Source organism: Narcine bancroftii, chromosome 1, assembly GCF_036971445.1.
Source record: "Narcine bancroftii isolate sNarBan1 chromosome 1, sNarBan1.hap1, whole genome shotgun sequence".
NCBI lineage: Eukaryota > Metazoa > Chordata > Chondrichthyes > Torpediniformes > Narcinidae > Narcine > Narcine bancroftii.
The window spans coordinates 323,276,623-323,298,498 of NC_091469.1; the positions used below are offsets into that span (position 1 = coordinate 323,276,623).

Genomic DNA, 21,876 nt, shown 5'->3' on the forward strand with positions numbered 1-21,876 from the left:
GTTGAAGATGAAGAAACTTAACATTTGGCAAAAGTCTAGCAATTTCACAATTGGAACTTGTGAACTTTAAAGCTCCTAGTATTTTGCATTCTTCAGCTTGAACAAATGGTGGGAATGTATGAAGGAGCACAGCTGAATGAATGCTTTCATTCTCCAAATTCTTCAAAGCTCTGTCTTCAGCAATCTACGTGGTGCATAATTCAGTTTTACATAATCTTTAAGATTATGAAACTAGCTCATGTTGTCAAATTCCTTTACTTTTACTTCAGTGTGTCTCTGCAAACTTCTGCTTTATGTAATATCCATATTCCATTCTGGGCTTGTGTATATTTTCCCCCCTATGCCTTTTTTCTCCCATCTTCAAAAAATCTACAAATCAATTTTGACCAAGTTTGCCATTGCTTGACATGCATTAGTTTTTGTTTTGGTCAAAAATATCTTGGAATGTTGTGTTTTGATGAATATGACCTCTGAAAGATTGGAAGAATCAGAATCCATGTGCATTTTTATAAAAGGTACTTAGATTTGAATTTGAAGAGGAATAATTTGCAAGCTGATGGGGAGAATGTTGGGGAATGGTTCAAAATCAAATGGTATTACGGGCTGAGCACATAGAACCCAGTCTACACGTGGAATGCACTACAGCACTTTCATTTGTCTGCAGTGAAGACAAATAGGAAGGAGAGCATTTGAAGACTTGAAAGCAATAACATGCAGTTTCTTATTCAGATTTTTAAAAAATTGCATGATATGCTTGGAATAATGGTAATGGAAGAGCTGTACCTAGGCTGCTGAAATACTTTTTTAAAAAAAAATATATTTTATCCTCTTGTTTGTTAAGCAAAGCCTTGGCCATCTGTGATTAAAATCTCCCTGGGCTCTTATGACATCCATTGTAGTTTACTGAATTAGGTCATTGTGATCGCATCTCCAGTTTGGGCTATTTTGGTATAATTCACTTGTTTGCCCTGATGGAACAGGCTGCAATGCAACAAAGCAAATAATCTGATTTCTTGAGTCCAATGGTTGGGCCCCTTTTTGCTTTTCTCACTCAATACAACTTGGAGCTGTGCTTTTTCATTTTTTATATGTTACAAAATAGGGGAAGGGGGAGCAGAAAATTGACCATTTGTTTAACAACTTTGAAAATGTCTTCAAGATTAAAAAAAACATTTCTTACGGTATTTCACAGGTATTGTTATTGACCAGGAGTAGGCAACCTTTTTTTAAAAAAAATTCACATTCCACCTTAAGTATTCCCTATGCCATAATTGTGATTGGTAAGAGAATGCTTAAGGTAGGATGTGAATGGGAAGTTTGAGAATCATCACTCTAAACCCAATCGTTATTAAAATATTTTGCTTGAGAAAAATTGTCATTGGCCCATTTCCTTTGGAGTTATGAAACCAGGCACATAACGAGTCAATGAAGTATGATTAAAGCCGTGATTTTTAAACTTTAAGCAATTCCTTAATAATCAGAGCACTTGACATAAGGATTACTTAAGGTGGAATGCAACTTTTTTTTTAAAAGGTTGCCCACCCCTGTTATTGACTGATGAAACTTGCTTGTGCAAAAAAACCTACACTTTAATTTCTTTATTGAATATCTATATAGCTTTATAGATTTGAATAGCACTTAAGATTGCAAAATAGAAGTGATTTTCAAACTTTTTCTTTCCACTCACATACCACCTTAAGTAATATCTTACTAATCACAGCACCTATTGGCATAGAGATTACTTAAAGTGGTATGTGAGTGGAAAGAAAAAGTTAGAAATAAAGCATAAATGTGCATATTATAGTTGCATTGGTGAACATTTTATGCATTTTGCAGTGATTACAAATTGTGCAGTGCACCTATGGGCATTGAATTGAAAGGTGAGTCATCACAGAGCTTATTGTTTAATAATTGTAAACTTTTTTTTCCAGGTTTAACTATCGTTCTACACATTATCTTGCATCCCATGGATTCTATGATTTCCTAAATTGGTTTGATGAAAGAGCATGGTATCCTCTAGGAAGAATAGTTGGAGGAACGGTAAGAATGGAGAACTTGACAAATGTTGACATTTAAAAGTTTATACACTCAACACGAAGAGATTAAATTTTGGATAATGGTGTTACATTTGTTGTGTAGAATGAAAATTGTTCCAGAAAATACAAGTCCTTATGACCTTGTTTAACAGCATTTTTAACAGGGTATAATAGCTCTTTAAATTAAGAGAGTCCTTACTAGTGTCCACAAGCCAAAGGCTTTTACCAACTGCTGTCCGTCAGTAGATCCTGAAAAATGTGGACTGCTTTCTATATCTTAGGAGCCACACATCTTTAGCAATATTTTTTTTAGACATGCAACATGGTATCAGGCCATTTCGGCTCGCGAGTCCATGCCGCCCAATTAACCTGCAACCCCCCCTACCCCCGGATATGGTTTGAATGGTGGAAGGAAACCGGAGCACCTGGAGGAAATCCACCATGTACAGGGAGAACATACAAACTCCTTACAGCGCTAGATTCAAACCCCAGTCCCAGTCGTTGGCGTTATAACAACATTGTGCTAACTGCTACTCAAATCATGCCACCCCAAGTTCACCATCGTCTTCAGTGATGTTCGTACCAACTTGGCAGCAGTGACTTCTGGGTTATGAACCATCTTTCGCGAGTACTTCAGTGTATTAGAGAGAAACCATCAATGCTACATCCAAAATATTCCAGATTCCATCCTGGCAAGACGAGGTGGATCGAGGAAATTGTGTTCAAAATTTCTGTGATTAGGGAACATGCAATCATTAATCGATTTAGGTTTAGAGGATTATCAGATTTCATTTATTTATTTAGCTTTAGTTGTGGCTAAGAAATGTATAGCACTTACTTGGAAAGATAGAAATATACTAACTTTAGATAAGTGGTATTTGGAAATGAAATTTTGTTTGACTATGGAAAGGATATCTTTTTCAATTCAGGATAAGATGTATTTTTATAAGTTAAAGTGGACTCCGTTTGCTAATTATATTCATTTAAGTTTGATTTAAATATATGTTTAAGTGTGATATTTTAGTATTGACAATTTTTTTTGTTGTTAGAATTTTTTAGGTTAAGTTTTATCTTTTTTTGTAAGTGGGTATTTTTTTTCATATATAATATTGTCAATTTTATTAACTCTTCACTCTTTATTTTGGGGGAGGGTTGGACTAATTTTAAGTTAGACTATTAATATTGTGTTACAATTAACGGGGGGGGTTATTTTGTGTAGTTTTCTGATGTAATATTGTAATCATACCTTTGTAATTTTTTTTTCTATTTTTTTTCTATTTTTCTTTAAATGTAATTCTTTATTGTATTCATGTTATAAAAAATTTTAAATAAAGTCTTTTTAAAAAAAAAAATTTCTGTGATTTTAAATTTTAAAAAAATTGTAAGATCCCTGGCCCGTGAGATTTCAGAATAGAGGAGCAGCATTTGAACCTTCATCCATTCTTTGGCAGTGTGCAGAAGGCCGTGTAAACAGCAGAAGAAAAACATCCATTCTATCCATCCACCTGCCCAACGTGTGACAGAGTCTACTACAGGTTCTGCATTGGCCTCAGAACCCATACAGCTGGAAGGAAAGGAAATTATTCTTGATCCCAAGGACTCCCGAGGGGATAAATCAATTGAGCAATCAATCACGCTGGAGCTTGGTTCAGTTGGTAACTCCCAAATGCTAATTGGAGGATTTGGTATTTAAAACTCATTCCAGGAACACAAAGTAAAAATAGAAGCAGATGTTAAGATCATTTTGCTTTTTGTCCCTGCCATGCTGTTCAGATTTCAAACTTATTGTCAGAGTACATACATAGCATCACATATAATCCTGAGATTCTTTTTACTGTGGGCAAGGGAGAATTACCTCTTATTGGTAGTGCAAAAAAAAAACTATACACAATGTGCACATAAACAACTAAAGAAATGTAAACAAACTAATGATCATGATGTCCTGATCACAGTTATTGAAGTCGTCTGGCCTTGTGAAGGGAGAGGAAGCTGTGAATTTGTGTCTGAATTCCTCTTTATCAGTGTTTAAAATCATTCACAAATTTAGTTACTTCAGAATGTCATCTCCATTCTACACCTGCGAGCTACAATACTTATTAACAGGCTCACCAAAGACCCAATTCCATTTAAGCAAGGCTAGGCTCTCTCTCCAGCTCTCTTAATTTTTCTCACTGCACTTTTGCACTTCTCACCTAGTGTGTTTACTGGTGGAGGCAAACTAAGCTGCAGAGGAAAATCTTCAAATCCCTGCTCTTGCACCAAGGCACCCCAAATCAATCACCAAGGTGTAGCTTTGTTTTTTTATTTGTTCACTGGCAATAGATACCATCAGAATGCCACCAATTATTGTTCATTCCAAAGTGCCCTGGACCGAAGAAAGCAGTTAAAATCATGGTGGTCATACACTGTGCAAGGATGTCTTTTAAGGCAGTCTGGTTCACTCATGATTACCCTCATTCCAACTTGATTTATTTTTAAATTGAAGAATGATTCAATTGAATTTAAATTGCTCAGCCACCACATCTCCCTGGTTTAGTTGCTCAGTACCCTGACTGTCTTGTATCTTCATCCTCTTGTATGCCTTGTAAAAGTGGACTTCAACATCCTGAAGTACCATCAATGTTGCTTGTGCAACATAAATCTATTGTCATGATGAGTGAATCAGCATTGGCTTCCTTTGATTACACTCAACCAATTTCCTTGGACAGACCACATCATGTGAGTGCCCATGTCCAGATTCTGAAGCATGCATTTTGCTCAGAGTTCATTGCTTTGCAATATGTTCCATTCTCACCAACTCAGGAATTCTTAGCCATTTATAGATCAAAACAGAGTTGTAGTTAGAATGGCAGATATTATGTCTTGCATCATGAGTTTTTATTTTCTTCAATAACTGCTATTTCAATGCTTTCTGGAAAATTGAACATTTTACATCCTCCAGTTTTTGGAATGTAGAAAACTGCTGCATAGTATCACAATGTTGTGCTGCACTAGATAAACTTACTGAATATCCTTCTCCCCTTTCCCTTTCTCACATCCCATAACCCTTAAATTTTCCTGCATTATGTGCCTACCTAAAAGTCTTTTAAATGTAACCATGGTATCAAGCTCTACCATCACCCTGGCTCAACATTGCAAGCACCCATCACTTTTTGTTTTTTTTAAAAAAAAAACACTACCTCTGACATCTCCTAAATCTTCCTTCAATCACCTTGAATAGATGTGTGGATTGTGGAGAGTCATGTGACCTTTCTGTCCAGTACCTGGTGGGATTGGAGGGTCATGTGACCTCCAGCTGGTACCTAGTCAGAAGTCGCATCACCTGAAATCATAGTTGGACTCTGCCTGCCTATTAGTGCCCACCTGACCATTATCCTCTTTAATCACCTAGTGATTACCTGGGGCGGACCTTCATTTTACTGTACTCTAAAGTCCCACGTGCAGTAGCTCTTCCACTTTTGCTCTTTGGTCCTGAGATGGACCATGCTCCATTCCAGGTCACGAACTGTGGACAATGCTGAAGGAGTCATTAGTAAGGTGTGGATCAGGGCTGTTAGATAGCATTGGAGCCATGCTTATGTTGGACCAGGAACTGTGGGTAGCATATTGTTATGCTTGGTTGTTATAAGTCTGTACACAGTTGCTAGTATAGGTAGTGTTAAGACTGATGTGACTGATTATATTGTGTTTTTGTGATTTGAGAGTATTGGTTTGTGTTATGCCTTTTGTGAGCTCCTCACATGTGTTTTAGGGGCAACTAAGCGGCATCGTCTGCAAAGAGTAGTTCACGGACAAGTTTCTCTTGTGTCTTGCTGTGAGCTTGCAGGCGCCTCAGATTGAAGAGACTGCCATCCGTGCAGTACCGGATGTAAACAGCGTCTTCATTGTTGGGGTCTTTCATGGCTTGGTTCAGCATCATGCTGAAGAAGATTGAAAAGAGGGTTGGTGCGAGAACACAGCCTTGCTTCACGCCATTGTTAATGGAGAAGGGTTCAGAGAGCTCATTGCTGTATCTGACCCGACCTTGTTGGTTTTCGTGCAGTTGGATAATCATGTTGAGGAACTTTGGGGGACATCCGATGCGCTCTAGTATTTGCCAAAGCCCTTTCCTGCTCACGGTGTCGAAGGCTTTGGTGAGGTCAACAAAGGTGATGTAGAGTCCTTTGTTTTGTTCTCTGCACTTTTCTTGGAGCTGTCTGAGGGCAAAGACCATGTCAGTAGTTCCTCTGTTTGCGCGAAAGCCGCACTGTGATTCTGTGAGAATATTCTCGGTGACACTAGGTATTATTCTATTTAGTAGAATCCTAGCGAAGATTTTGCCTGCAATGGAGAGCAACGTGATTCCCCTGTAGTTTGAGCAGTCTGATTTCTCGCCTTTGTTTTTGTACAGGGTGATGATGGTGGCATCACGAAGATCCTGAGGCAGTTTTCCTTGGTCCCAACAAAGCTTGAAAAACTCATGCAGTTTGGCATGCAGAGTTTTGCCGCCAGCCTTCCAGACCTCTGGGGGGGATTCCATCCATTCCTGCTGCTTTGCCACTTTTCAGTTGTTCGATTGCCTTATATGTCTCATCCAGGGTGAGAACCTCATCCAGCTCTAGCCTTAGGGGCTGTTGAGGGAGCTGGAGCAGGGCGGAATCTTGGACTGAGCGGTTGGCACTGAAAAGAGATTGGAAGTGTTCTGACCATCGGTTGAGGATGGAGATCTTGTCGCTGAGGAGGACTTTGCCGTCTGAGCTGCGCAGCGGGCTTTGGACTTGGGGTGAGGGGCCGTACACAGCCTTTAGAGCCTCGTAGAAACCCCTGAAGTCGCCAATGTCCGCGCTGAGCTGTGTTCGTTTGGCGAGGCTAGTCCACCACTCATTTTGGATCTCCCAGAGTTTGCGCTGAAGATGGCTGCATGCGCGACGGAAGGCTTGTTTCTTCTCTGGACAGGACGGCTTTGTAAGGTGAGCCTGGTGGGCAGCTCGCTTCTTTGCCAGCAGCTCCTGGATTTCCTGGCTGTTTTCGTCAAACCAGTCCTTGTTTTTCCTGGAGGAGAAGCCCAGTACCTCTTCAGTGGATTGCAGTATGGTAGTCTTCAACTGATCCCAGAGGGTTTCAGGGGACGGGTCCGTGAGGCGGGTTGCATCTTTGAGCTTTGCTTTGAGGTTTGCCTGGAAGTTTCCTTTCGCTTCGTCTGACTGCAGGTTTCCAACATTGAACCTCTTTCTGGGGGCTTTATTGTTCCTGGGCTTTGGCTTGAAGTGAAGGTTGAGCTTGCAGCGAACCAGCCGGTGGTCAGTGTGGCATTCCATGCTAGGCATGCAAGCTCACACCAAGACACAAGAGAAACTTGTCCGTGAATTACTCTTTGCAGACGATGCCGCTTTAGTTGCCCATTCAGAGCCGGCTCTTCAGCGCTTGACGTCCTGCTTTGCGGAAACTGCCAAAATGTTTGGCCTGGAAGTCAGCCTGAAGAAAACTGAGGTCCTCCATCAGCCAGCTCCCCACCATGACTACCAGCCCCCCCACATCTCCATCGGGCACACAAAACTCAAAACGGTCAACCAGTTTACCTATCTCGGCTGCACCATTTCATCAGATGCAAGGATCGACAATGAGATAGACAACAGACTCGCCAAGGCAAATAGCGCCTTTGGAAGACTACACAAAAGAGTCTGGAAAAACAACCAACTGAAAAACCTCACAAAGATAAGTGTATACAGAGCCGTTGTCATACCCACACTCCTGTTCGGCTCTGAATCATGGGTCCTCTACCGGCACCACCTACGGCTCCTAGAACGCTTCCACCAGCGTTGTCTCCGCTCCATCCTCAACATCCATTGGAGCGCTTTCATCCCTAACGTCGAAGTACTCGAGATGGCAGAGGTCGACAGCATCGAGTCCACGCTGCTGAAGATCCAGCTGCGCTGGATGGGTCACGTCTCCAGAATGGAGGACCATCGCCTTCCCAAGATCGTGTTATATGGCGAGCTCTCCACTGGCCACTGTGACAGAGGTGCACCAAAGAAAAGGTACAAGGACTGCCTAAAGAAATCTCTTGGTGCCTGCCACATTGACCACCACCAGTGGGCTGATAATGCCTCAAACCGTGCATCTTGGCGCCTCACAGTTTGGCGGGCAGCAACCTCCTTTGAAGAAGACCGCAGAGCCCACCTCTCTGACAAAAGGCAAAGGAGGAAAAACCCAACACCCAACCCCAACCAACCAATTTTCCACAGCAACCGCTGCAACTGTGTCTGCCTGTCCCGCATCGGACTTGTCAGCCACAAACGAGCCTGCAGCTGACGTGGACTTTTTTACCCCCTCCATAAATCTTCGTCCGCGAATCCAAGCCAAAGAAAGAAAGAAGACATGTGTTTTAATAAAGATTCTTCCTATGTTTAGCCTGTGTCCAAACTTTTCCCTTCCCACACAACCGATGTCCTCTGGGGTAAAAGGTATTGTCTGCCCACCCTATCTATGCCTCTCATAATTTTTAACTTCTCTGTTAATTTGCCTCTTGTCCTCTGTTGCTCCAAAGAGAAAACCCCTATCTTGCTCAACCTTGCCTCATCTCCTCTGCACCCTCTCGCAAGTTTACTCATTCTTCCGATAATGAGGTGATCAGAGCTGACCAGTCTGGTCTAACCAGAATATTATAGAGCTTCAATATTACCTTAAACTCAATCCCCTGACTAATGTAGGCCAGTACACTGTGCCTTCTTAACCATCCTATTAACTTGCATTGAAACTTTGAAGGATCTATGGACGAATCCTGAGATCCCTCTGTTTATGACTTTCTATGGGAAACCTTGTTTTTAGTAAAATCCATGTTCACTGCTCTACCTTCATTAATTTGTTCTGTCACCTCTCCAAAAAATTCAAGCTCATGAGACATGAGCTGTCCCTACAAAGCTATGCTGACCACCCCGAATATGACAGTAATTCTCCAAACATTTATAAATCCTGTCCCTTAAGTTTTCCCATCAGTTACACAAGACTCACTAGTCTATAATACCCAGGATTTTCCTCTTTCCCTTTCCCTTTCTTGGAAAAGAGAACAACTCTTATTATCCTCCAATACTCTGGTACCATTCCTGTAGCCAGTGATGATGCAAAGATGATTGTCAATGCCATGGCAATCTTTTCCCTCACTTCCCTTGCTAACCTGCAGTATATCTTGTCCTTCCCTGGGGACTTATTATCCTAATGTTTTTTGGAAGCTCCATCACGGTTGTTGGCAGAATCACAAACAGCAATGAGGAAGCAAGCAGGAGGGTGATAGATCAGCTTGTTGAATGGTGTCACAACAACAACCTTGCACTTAATGTTAGTAAAACCAAGGAGATGATTTTGGACTTCAGAAAGGGGATTTCGGAAGAACACAAACCAGTTCTCATTGAGGGGTCAGCAGCAGAAAGGGTTAAAAACTTCAAGTTCCTGGGTATCAGTATCTCTGAAGATCTGTCTTGGGGTCTCCACGTTGATGCCATCACGAAGAAGGGTTTCCAGCAGCTACACCGTGAGAGGTTTGAGGAGATTTTGTATGTCACCAGAGACTCTGTACCACTGTCTGGTACAAAGGTGTCAACGGTCAGGACAAAAAACAACTCTAGAGCATTGTTAACTCAGCCTACCACATCACAGGCACCAGACTTCACACCATCGAGGATATCGACAAGAGGTGGTGTCTTAAGAAAGCAGCCTCTATCCTCAAGGACCCCCCCACCACCCAGGCCATATGACAAAGGGCGGCACAGTTAGCATAGTGGCTAGTGCAACGCTGTTACAGCACCAGCGATTGCGGCCTGCGTTCAAATCCCGTGCTGTCTATAAGGAGTTTGTACATTCTCCCTGTGTCTGCATGGGTTTCCCCAGCGATTTCAGTTTCCTCCCACCGTTCCAAAAAACGTACGGGGGTGGGGGGGTGTAATTGGACGGCACAGGTCATGGGCCGAAAGGGCATGTTATCATGTTGTATGTCAAAATAGAAAGTAAAAAGACTACTTGTTTTCCTTTGAATGTATTTTTTATTGAGAATGGTTTTTTTTTTGGGAGAAAAAGAACTATGTACAACTGAATTAGTTTTCTACATAGAGGGGAGTGGAAACTAATGTGTACAGACACACAAACAAATGATACATGTGCACATAGATATTAAAATAAACTTAATAAATAGTAGGGTCATGAGGAGTTGTTCTAGCAGACATTCAGCAATCTTGCTGTCCATGGGAAGATGCTGTTCCTCAGCTTGGTGGATATGGCTCTAATACTTTTATCTGATGGGAGTTGCTGGATGATGCTGCATGTGGGATGGGATCCTCTCTGATTCTGCAAGCCCTCTTTAAACAACGATCCTGGTAAATCCCTCTTCTGCTTTCATGGCCCTGTGGATTGACCTCCAATCCGATGCGCTACAGCAACCATACCAGGACAGTCTTGATCGCGCTTCTGTGGCAGATTGACAGAATGGTGGCTGGTAGCCTTGCTGGACTCCGCCTTCGAAGAAAATACAGTCACTGTTGCACCTTCCTGATGTGAGGAGATATGTGTTCAGGATAAGTCGCTTATTAAGTGCACTACAAGGAACTTGGTGCTCTCTACTCTCGGTGCTACTGAGCTATTTATGTGTAGTGAAGGGTGGTTGACCCTGATCCTCCGGATGTCCATAATCTTCCTTTGTCTTGTCTAAGTTGAGACTGATTGTTCCTCTCACAGCGTTTCATGAGATTTTCACTTCTTCCCTGTATTTTGACTCATCGATGCTCTTGATGAGGCCAACTACAGTCGTGTGGCTTGCAAACTTGATGACTGTTGGAGATGGATATGGCGATGCAGTTGTGGGTCAGGAACATGAACGGGCTGTGCCACTGCTCAGTGGGATGAAAGATAGTTAAGAAGGCCTATGGGATGTTGGGTTTCATAAGTTGGGGGACTGAGTTCAAGAGTAAAGAGGTTATGCTGCAATTTTACAAATCTCTGGTGACTACACTTGGTGTACAGTATGTTTCCCCATATCCAAAACGCTTGAGACAGGGTGTTTTTCTGTTGTTGGTTTTTTTTGGTTATCTGAACAATGTGTTTAAGGAGCTCAGTAGCATCAGCAGAATACTTGTATCAGCGGTTAACCAACAAGAAGAACAATGGCAGGCTTTTCAGGCATGAAGTAATATGTACCAAAAAGCAACTCAATCTCTGCTTACAAAATGAGATAAATGCAGCACCAAACACTAGAAATTATCCTTGGTGTCTTTTTCAATTGTTTCCTTCCATGTCATCTGCCTCATTAACAATGGCTTTTGTTTCAGAAATCTGTTTGATTTTTATAGACTGAAATGATTTCAGCACGTTGCTCTAGTCCATCACACATTTTTACCATGTCTTGACTTTCTGCTCTTTAGACAAATCTAAACGCTTCCTCTTTCTTTTCACTGACATCCATAGTACTCTCTGCAGACCTTTTTGACATTTGCAACTCTATCTTTGTACAGTACACAAGAGCTCTATTGTTATCAAAATGGTGTGAACAGAGCATCAGAGCCCCACATGGGCAAGTCAGGTGTTACATTTTTTTTTCAACTTGTGATGGCGCCGCAGAAAGTTTGGTTTTTGGACCACTTCGGCATTCAGAACTTTGGATATAGGGAAATGTACTGTATTGTGTTCAGTTCTGGCCATCTCATTATGGAAGGATGTTGAAGCTATGGAGAGGGTGCAGAGGAAATTTGCCAAGATGTTGCCTGGATTGGAAAATAAGTCTTATGAAGAAAAGTTAGCAGAGCTAGGACTTTTCTCTTTGAAGAGTAGAAGGATGAGAGGAGACTTGATAAGAGGTCTACAAGATTCTGAGAGGCATAGATAAGGTAGAGAACCACCACCTTTTTCCCAGGGCAGCAATAGCAAACACCAGGGGACATCTGTACAAATTAAAGGGAGGAAGGTTTAGGGTGGACATCAGGGTCAGGTTTTTTTTTACGCAGAGAGATGTGGGTGCCTGGAATACCTTGCCAGGGATGTGTTGGAGGCTGAAACAATAGGGGCATTTAAGAGACTCTTCGGCACATGAATAAAAGAGGGTTGAGTTGGGAAAGGTTTAGTATTTTTATATTTTCAGCACATCGTTGAGGGCTGAAGGGCCTGTGCTGTGCTGTCATGTTCTATGTTCAGTGTAACCCAGACAGACTGTGGTCTTTCTGTAGGGAAGTCCAGAATCCAGTTACAGAGAGGGGTGTTGGGTCCCAGTGAAGACAACTTCTCCACCAGCCTCTGGGGAATGATTGTTTTAAATGCCGAGCTGAATTCAATGAATGGCAGCTTGGCGTAAGAGGGAATTGTTCTCTAAGCAGATCAGAACAGAGTGGAGGGACAAGGCTATAGCACCATCAATAGAATGGTTTCATCTATGCAAATTGAAATGGGTCCAGTGTCTGGTAGGCGTGCTTTGATACATTCCATCGCCATATGCTTGAAGCATTTTATTATGGAGCTGTCACTGGCCTGTTATTGTCACCCTTTTTGGTGCTGGGATGATGATGGCTGCCTTGAAACCAGAGGGGATGATGGACTGCTGCAATGAAGTGTTGAAGATCTCCATAAGAACCTCCGTCAGTCCTTCAGTACCTGGCCAGGTATGTTGCCTAGTCCTGCTGCCTTGTGTAGGTTCACCTTGGATAGGATTCTGTTTGTGTGCGTTTACCCTGGATAAACGCCTCAGCTGCGGCTAAGCAAGGGGCCTGTTCTTCAGGGGGTGAAGGAACTATCTTCAGCGTCAATCTGTTCTTCTCGTCAAATCTTGCATAGAGATGTTCAGTCTATCTGGAAGGGAGGCATCATCATTTACTCGCAAGGATCTCTTGTGGCCTGTTACTGTTTTGATGCCTTGCCATATACATTTTGTGTCTCTGGTATGGCACAGCTGCCTATGGGTCCTTAGTGCGTATCCATGCTTTCCTTTCCAAATTGCATGGGAAAGTTCAGCCTTGGCTGATCTTGATGCCAACTTGACTCCTGTCCCAAAGGCACATGAGCTCTGAGAAGTGCACAGACCTCTGGGCCTTACCATGGTTTCTGGTTAGCCCTGGTTGTTTAGTATTTGATTTCCATGACATCCTTGATGCACTTGCTAATGTACCTCGTCACTGAGTTCGTGTACTCGTCGATGTTTACATAGCCATTGTAGGTTGCTGCCTTCCTGAAACAGCTCCATTCCATGGTCTCAAATCAGTCCTGTAGTGCTGCTGTGCCCCCTCTCACCAGTCACGTCCTGATCTCTCTACGAATTGACCGTTCATTTTTCCACCATTCTGTATGCCAGGGTTAGCAGGATGGATATGTGGTCTGAGTATCCAAGGTGGGGTCAAGCGCAGCCTTGTACACACCAGGGACATCTAGGGTGTTTTCTCCTCTGGACGAAGTTTACATAGTTTTAAAACAGTGTTAGAACTGTTTTTGGGTTGACATGATTGAAGTTGCTAGATCCAACATTTTGAGCAACAAGGAAGTAATAATGATCACTTTACATTGTTTCTTCACTCAACAGGGCAATTTAAGTTTCCTCTTATTTAAGTAATTCCAGAGAGTTTGTTATTCCTTTATATTATTGGCTTCTTAAACAATTCTGATTCTCTTTACCTCCGTTAATGGGGGCTCAACTTTCCTTAAAGTTTCTTCTCTGAAATTCCTTGTCAGAGCCTTTCCAAATGGTCTATCTGTTTTCAGCTTTTAGACTCCATGAGAGTAATTAAAGTATGTTTTTGGCTAAGCTTTTGGTAAAGGCTTCGGGTTCATTGTTAGTTTTTGAATGCCTGTACCAAGTAAACTTCTCCAGAGATATTATTGTGGTCATTAAGTGTAGCTGCAGTTGACAGTTTCAAACAGAAATACTATCATTCAGTTGTTAAAATTAGCAAGTTCCAGATTTCAGGCCAGACACTGAAATGTGGAAATCGGGATTATTGACCTATACAGAGACTCCATGTGGAGATCATTTAGCAGGGACTAGTCTCGCTGGAGAATCAGAAGCTTGACAAAATGCTGGATCAGGCAGCAAATCCTTTTAATTTTAGGGGACTTGTAACACAGATTTCAATTGCAAATTGGGAAGGCAAATAATTTTAAAACATTAGTTTGTTTTAATGTTTTAGTATTTTTTAAGTACAGGATATTTATTAAATATATTTACTTAAATGTTAATATGTTGACATATACTGGATGTTAAAAAGACACTGCTGTTTAAATCAGTTACAGCTTAACAAGGAAAAGCTCCTTCCCTGGCAAGATCTGATCAAAGCCATTATTACCAAAATCAAATTCATAATGTCATATTTTAGGAACTATACTGCAAAATTAAAACTTGCATTATTTGGTTAATTCTTGCTTTATAAATAGTTTAAAAATAAATGCATAGATACAAGTTAAATTTTAAATATCTTCATTTAGTTATTAAAGATCCTTTTTTTCCACTATGCAGGTGTATCCTGGTTTGATGGTCACAGCAGGTTGCATTCATTGGATTTTGAATATGCTTCATATAACAGTCCACATACGGGATGTCTGTGTCTTTCTTGCACCTGTGTTCAGTGGTCTTACGTCAATATCGACTTTTCTCCTCACTAAAGAGTTGTGGAACCAGGGGGCTGGACTACTTGCTGCCTGTTTCATCGCCATAGTGCCAGGCTACATATCTCGATCAGTAGCTGGTTCGTTTGACAATGAAGGCATAGCTATTTTTGCATTACAGTTTACATATTACCTGTGGGTAAGTCATCCTATAAATCCACCTCTGAAATCTGAAGAATTGTTTCCTGAGTCAAAATCAATGTGTGGATGATGGGTAGAATTGTAATAATTAACTATTAAAATGGAACTACCCTTTTAAATGTTGGGACATATTTAAATTAATTTTCCTAGTCAGAAGAAATTGCATTGCAAGGTATTGTCCAGGGGGTTTATATTATCCAAGCTGCTCTTTAAACCATTTCTGAGAGCTTCTATTAATTTGTTATGATTAATGTGTATTTAATGTTACAGTGATAATTCTGTTTTATTTAAAATGAATAAGATCACATTAATCTCTGCAACTATTTTGGTGTTTGGGAAAAGTGTCTTATTTGGCCCAGTTTTTACTTGTGCAGTATTGAGGAAGATTTAATAATGTTTCTGATGACTGGAAGTTTAAATTCCATTGAAAGAGAGCAGGTAGATAGTGCTTGGTAAATTATAAATAATTTGTGCAAGAGTGGCCATAACCTCAGCCCTATTTATCAGAACACTAGCTTTTATTGTTTTGCATTGTACATGAGTCATTTTTGCAGGTTCTGGTGATCTGGTGCCAGAGATGGTTAACCCCGATAACAAAGCTTAATGAGAGGCAGAAAGTGTCTATCTTTTAATCTTTACCAAGACTCTTGGGGGAGGAATGGAAAAAGATTCTTGGGCTAGAAGGAAGGAAAATGGAGTCTGTGCAAGAAAGCAAGATGAGCAGCATCAATGCCTTTAATTGCTAACAAACCCAGTCCAATGTTTGATTTTAATGGTTAGGAGTAAAAGTACTGCAAAGGGAGGTGATCTGTCCACTCATGAGCTCTTCCTGAAAACATAGAGCTCTTAATGCATGGTTCCTGAAAACATGAAGTGATAATACATTTTAAGGAACTACATTTACATGGCAGAACTTATTATCTGCATATTTTTTTTCTACTCTCCCACAGCAAATGCTTACACAGCCATGAAAGTGCAAGAGAAACACAGCAGGCCACTGACCTACAGAGTTTCTCCAGTATCTGTCAATCTGCAGACTTACCTGTTTAACTTACACACCCATGTAATTTTTGTAAAGAATATATTTTAGCAGATGGAATCTGTAGAAGGTGAGGGGAGCAACATTTAGGGGAAATGTCTGGGGTAAGTTTTTTTTCCCTCTACACAGAGTCTAGTGGGGTGCCTGGAATGCATTGGTGGGGTGGTGTTGGAGACTTAGACAGGCACATGGATGCAAGAAAAATGGAGGGTTTTGGGTGTGAGGTTAGGAAGTTTTAGTTTGTTCGAGTAGGTTTATATAGGTTAACATGAGCTGAAATATGGGATATTGACAAGCAAACAGTTCATTGCTGATCTCCCTAATCAGCTGCTTTGAGGTTGAAGTTATATATGGTTGAGATTAGGTTTGAGTGCCATTTTTGAACTTTTTCAATTTCTATCATAATTGGGCAACCATCATGGTGATTTTTGTCTTCTACTGACCGACAATTTATTGAATTCAATTCAACAAATTACTGTACTATGACTCAAAGGCATTCCAGTAGATTGTTAGTCAAGTCAACATTTCCTCAAGAGAAAGATGGAAAAAAATAGCAAATTTACAATGGAAGCCAGCCAATAAAATGAGGTTTAATGAAACCACAGCAATTTTGAACTTGGATTTGAAAAGAAAATGATTATTTTACAAAGCAAGGTCTACTAAAAATAGGTAAAAACAATAATGAGTTTATTATCATTTCTATTTTACAATGTTACATATGCACTGAAATTCTTTCTTGCTGCAGCCGAACATACGTGGACCTTGAAATCCAATATTTAAAGTCCAACTGAATGGAAATAGCAATGACACATTGTTTAAGTTACTGTATTATTAATGGAATGGCATGGATTACAATCCAGAGAAGCAAGCCAGATGAGTTTAAAAAGTAGTTGTCATTGTAATAATAACAGTGAAGCAACTACTTATTTGTTGTGAAATTCCATCAGGTTCACATAAAGTTCAACAGGGAATGAACCATATTTGGCCTGGCCCATGTATGGTGCCATACCTGCATTTATTTAATATAAATTTGAACCATATTGTGTTTCATTTAGTCCCTTTCCAAGTTCCAAAAGGCTTGTCTGGTAAATGTGCTCTAAAATGACCTAGCAAACCCCTCTGCTATATTATAACTGCTATGTTAACAGTAAAAGATAAAACTTGACAGACTACCTGGCATCAATATGGCCACCTATTCTGGAAATGTCATTGCGGCTTCCCGTCCAGGTGACTAGAACTTTAAAGAAAAATGGTTGTTCCTCGAAATCAATCATTTTAGCCTCAGGACATTACTGCAGGAGTTTCTCAGGGGAATATCCTTGGCCCAGCCATATTCAGTAACTTCAGGAATGATCTTATCAGAAGACAGGATGTTTGATGATAATTGAACAATGTCCAATTCCATTTGCAGTTCATGTTTGTATGCAGCAAGACCAAGGCACTATTCAGACATGGGCTGAGAAGTGGCTTTCAATATTTGTACTACAGTCATGCCAGGCAATGATCTCTTCAGCAAGAGAGACACATCCTTGACATTCACCGTCATTATCAACCAGGGAGCCATCTTTAACAACTTTCTAATCTCCTTTGAAAACCACGGCTCTCTAGAACTTTTGGCTCTGCCTTTTATCCTAACAGGAACATAAAGATCCTGCATCCTCAAAATCTCACCTTTAAAAGACCTCCAATTCTCCTCTACCTCCTTCCCATAAAACAAATCTGCCAAAGGATCTTTGTTCCTGAAAACTGCTTGGGCTCTATTAATTGTTTTTGACCTACCCTTAATAGTCCTGATGAAGTGAATCTCTTGAATTTATCAGGATTAAATGCTATTGCTCTATCCACTCTACTAACTGATATTGTGATCCTATGGCCCATAACATTCTTGCCATCAACACCATCAAATTTCATGTTGTCGGAAGTACCTATTTCTCAAGAAAAATTATGTATTGCTATTTCCTCATTGCAATCTGGTAAAGCCCTAGGATCAGATGGATATCCTGTTGAATTCTATAAATCTTTCTGCAAATGGCTTAAGCCCTTTTTTGGATGATTCTTTTAGAGAAGGGAAACTTCCTTTTTTAATGAAGCAAGAGTATCTCTTTTATTGAAAAAAGGGAAGGAACCAACTGAGTGTTCTTCCTATAGACCCACTAATGTAGATATGAAGATTTTATCAAAGCCCTTGCCCATAGATTAGAGAATATCTTACCATTAATCATCAATACTGATCAGACAGATTTTATTAAAAATCGTTATTCTTATTATAATAAACATTGATTATTGAATATTTTATATTTACCTTCCATTCCAATGGTTCTCTTGTTGGATGCCGAAAAAGCGTTTGATCGAGTGGAATGTTTGCTGCTCTAAAGAAATTTAATTTTGGTCCAATTTTTATCAAGTGGATTAAGCACTTCAATACATTCAAATTTGCAACAATCAACATTTTTTAGGATTTATAGGGGAACTCGACAAGGTTTCCCCTTAAGTCCTTTGCTCTTTGACCTGAGTTTGGAACCATTATCAGTTGCTCTGCATGATCGTAAAGATTTTAATGATATAATTAGAAAGGGAAATCTCTGGAATACATTTAATGCTAGGAGTATTGTAAGGAAGGTGGACGAGCTGAAGGAGTGGATAGACACTTGGCAGTATGACGTGGTGGCGATGAATAAGACGTGGTTGCAGGAGGGTTGTGACTGGCAGCTAAATATTCTGGGATTTTGCTGCTTTAGGTGTGATTGATTTGGAAGGGTAAGATGGGGTGGTGTATGTAGCATTGCTTGTCAGGGAAGATATTACAGCAGTGCTGATGCAAGATAGATTGCAGAGCTTGTCAAGGGAAGCGGTATGCGTGGAATTTAAAAAAAAAATGAAAAAAGATGTTACAATTATAGAGGTATATTATAGACCACCTAGTGGGGAGTGAGAAATAGAGGAGCAAATGTGTAACATAGAGATTTGTAATAGGCACAGGGTTGTGTTAGGGGATTTTAATTTTTCTAATATAGATTGGGAAATACATTCTGTGAAGGGGCTGGATGGATTAGAATTTGTTAAATGTGTGCAGGATAGTTTTTTTTGCAGCAATACATTGAGGTACCCACTAGAGAAGGGGCAGTGTTGGATCTACTGTGGGGAATGAGATAGGGCAGGTGACTGAGGTGTGTGTTGGGGAGCACTTTAGATTCAGTGATCATAGTTTCAATATAATTATAGAAAGGGATAGGTCTGGTCCAAAGATTAAGGTTTTTGAGAGAGGAAAAGCCAGATTTGAAGAAATGAGAAAGGATTTGCAAGGAGTGGTTTGGGCCAATTTGTTTTATGGGAAGGAGGTAGAGGAGAATTGGAGGTCTTTTAAAGGTGAGATTTTGAGGGTCCACGAGCTTTGTTCCTGTTAGGATAAAAGGCAGAGCCAAAAGTTCTAGAGAGGTTTTCAAAGGAGATTAGAAAGTTGGTTTGAATTGAAAGGGAGGCCTACATTAATATAAGAAATAAGGTGTAAACGAGATGCTTGGAAAATGTATGGATTGTAAAAAGCTTAAGAAAGAAATTAGAGCGAAAAGGTACGAGGTGGCTATAGCGAACAGGGTGAAAGTAAATCCGAAGGGTTTTTACAAGTATGTAAGTAGCAAAGGGAGAGTGTGTAGCCAACTGCTACAAAGAAAAACACATGCTCGCAGTGTGGGAGGTTAAGCTCTGAGATTTATTGAGGCTGGAAAAACTCCTTTTATATAGTTGGAGTTCCCACTGTTTGTTTGATTGGGTGACATCAGCCACATGAATAATTTTAGTGGGCGGGAACATTCTTGCATGTGAATACCCTTCTTCCTCAGCCTGTTATTGATCTGTTAGCTGGGCAGCTTAGCCAGCACCATTTTAAGGCTGCTGGTCCTGTACTGCTCCAGCTTTCAATCACGCCGGTTCGCTTTGTTAAGGGACGTGTTATAGTGTGTTTTTCTTTTCTTTGGCTTGGCTTCACGGACGAAGATTTATGATAGTGTGTTATGCTGCTGTTTACTACTGCGCCATGCTGGCTTGATCTCCGTGGTGGTGGGCTGTCGCGTGACCCCCCCCCCCCCCCACCAAGAACCGGTGCTACAGTTCATAGTGTCCTTGGATGCAGTCCTTAATGTCTTTGGTGGTCTGCTTCTGCATCAAGGTGCTGGCATCTCCACGGGTTGTGTTGGGTCCATGTGTGCTGGCTTGAGCTTGTTTGTGGTGAAGTCCTCTGGTTTGCCACTGATGTCCAGTTTGAAGGTGGCACCAACGTTCTGGATGACTCGGAAAGGGCCTTCGTAGGGCATCTGTAGTGGTAGACGGTGTGGCTCTCAGCGCACGAACACATACAGTCTTAGAGTTCTTTCGGGATGTTGAACTTGGCTTGTCCGTGTCTGGAGGGTGGGATTGTAGCCAGATTACCGACCTTATCCCGCAACCTGTCCGGGAAGGTGGTTGTATCCTCCTGTTGACCTCTGGCCGGTGGGATGAAATCCCCAGGGACAATGAGTGGAATTCTGTAGATGAGCTCAGCAGAGGATGTGAGGAAGTCTTCCTTCGGAGCTGTATGAATCCCCAGCAGTGCCCATGGCAGTTTGTCCACCCAGTTAGGGGCCTTGATTCTAGTTATAAGGACAGCCTTGAGGTGCCTGTGGAAGCGGTGATCCAGTCCTTTAGACTGCAGGTGGTATGCTTTTGTGTGGTGTAGCTAAGTGCCCCACAGGTTTGCAACGTCCGTCCATAGGATGGAGGTAAATTGTGCGCCTTTGTCGAAGGTTATGTGGCATTGTAGCCCGAACCTTGCTACCCAGGATGAGATGAGTGCCTTGGCGCAGGACCTGGTTGATGTCAGCCAGGGGTATTGCTTCTGGCCACCGAGTGAAATGGTTAACTACTGTGAACAGGTAGCAGAAACCTTGTGAGACTGGTAAAGGTCCCACCCACTATGTCCACATGAATGTGGTCAAACCTTTGTTCTGTTGGCTCGAAGGGCTGTGGGGGGACTTTGGTGTGCCTCTGTTGGCTAATTGGCACTGCATGCACATCTTGCCCGCCCGCTGACTTGTTTCCACAACCCATGCCACACGAACTTGCTGGCCACCAACTGGACCGTGGTCCTGAATGATAGATGTGCCAGCCTATGGATGGAGTAAAAAACTCGTCACCTCCATGCAGTTTGGATGATAGTTCAAACCTGCCTGGTGGCCAAATCGCACAGCAGGGTAGTGTTACCTATGCCGACTGGGATGTCCTGAAGGTGCAGCCCCGTGACGGGAGTCCTGTACTGAGGTATATCATCATCCTGCTGCTGTGCCTCCTCCAGTGCAAAGAAATCCAGACCTTTAGCTAGAGAATGGATGCTCTGTCTCGACAAGGCATTTGCGACCATGTTGTCTTTTCCCGAGAAGTGCCTTACGTCGGTGGTGTGCTCCGAGATGTAAGACGAGTGTCTCCGCTGGTGGGCTGACCAGGGGTCGTAAATCTTGACAGGGCAAACATCAGTGGCTTGTGGTCCGTGAAAGCCCTTCCCTCTAGGAAGCACTGGATGTGGCGGATGGCTAAGAACAGCACCAGTAGCTCTCTGTCGAAAGCACTGTACTTTAGTTCAAGGGGTCGCAGATGTTTGCTGAAGGAAGCTAGCGGGCGCAAACTTCCTTCTATCTGCTGCTTCAGAACTCCACCAATCACCGTTCCTGAGGCGTCGACTGTGAGGGCTGTGGGTGCGTCTGACCTGGGGTGGGCCAGGAGTGCAGTTTTAGCCAGGGCTTCCTTCGCTTCCATGAACGCTCGTGCAGAGTCGTAGTCCCAGGTCAAGTCCTTTGCCTTGCTGGTCAAGAGGGTGAAGAATGAACGCATGTTTCGAGCCGCCGCGGGGATGAATCTGCGATAAAAGTTGACCATCCCCACGAACTCCTGCAGTCCTTTGGTTGTACTGAGCCTCGGGAAGTTGCGGATAGCCTCCACCTTGCAGTAGTGGTGTGACCCCGCATTTGGTAATCCTGTGGCCCAGGAAGTCAATCATGTTCAGCCTGAACTGGCATTTACCCAGGTTGA

The 21,876-nt window shown here is 41.8% G+C and overlaps 1 protein-coding gene across 1 annotated transcript in view; it reads left to right on the top strand.

The window, feature by feature from the left end:
• Positions 1-21,876, top strand: part of stt3b (STT3 oligosaccharyltransferase complex catalytic subunit B) — a 108,154-nt gene that overhangs the window by 31,796 nt on the left and 54,482 nt on the right. Inside the window, exons 2-3 of the mRNA XM_069907339.1 lie at positions 1,932-2,040; positions 14,491-14,778. Coding sequence (XP_069763440.1) covers positions 1,932-2,040; positions 14,491-14,778 — 397 coding nt within the window. The remainder of the gene's footprint in view (positions 1-1,931; positions 2,041-14,490; positions 14,779-21,876) is intronic.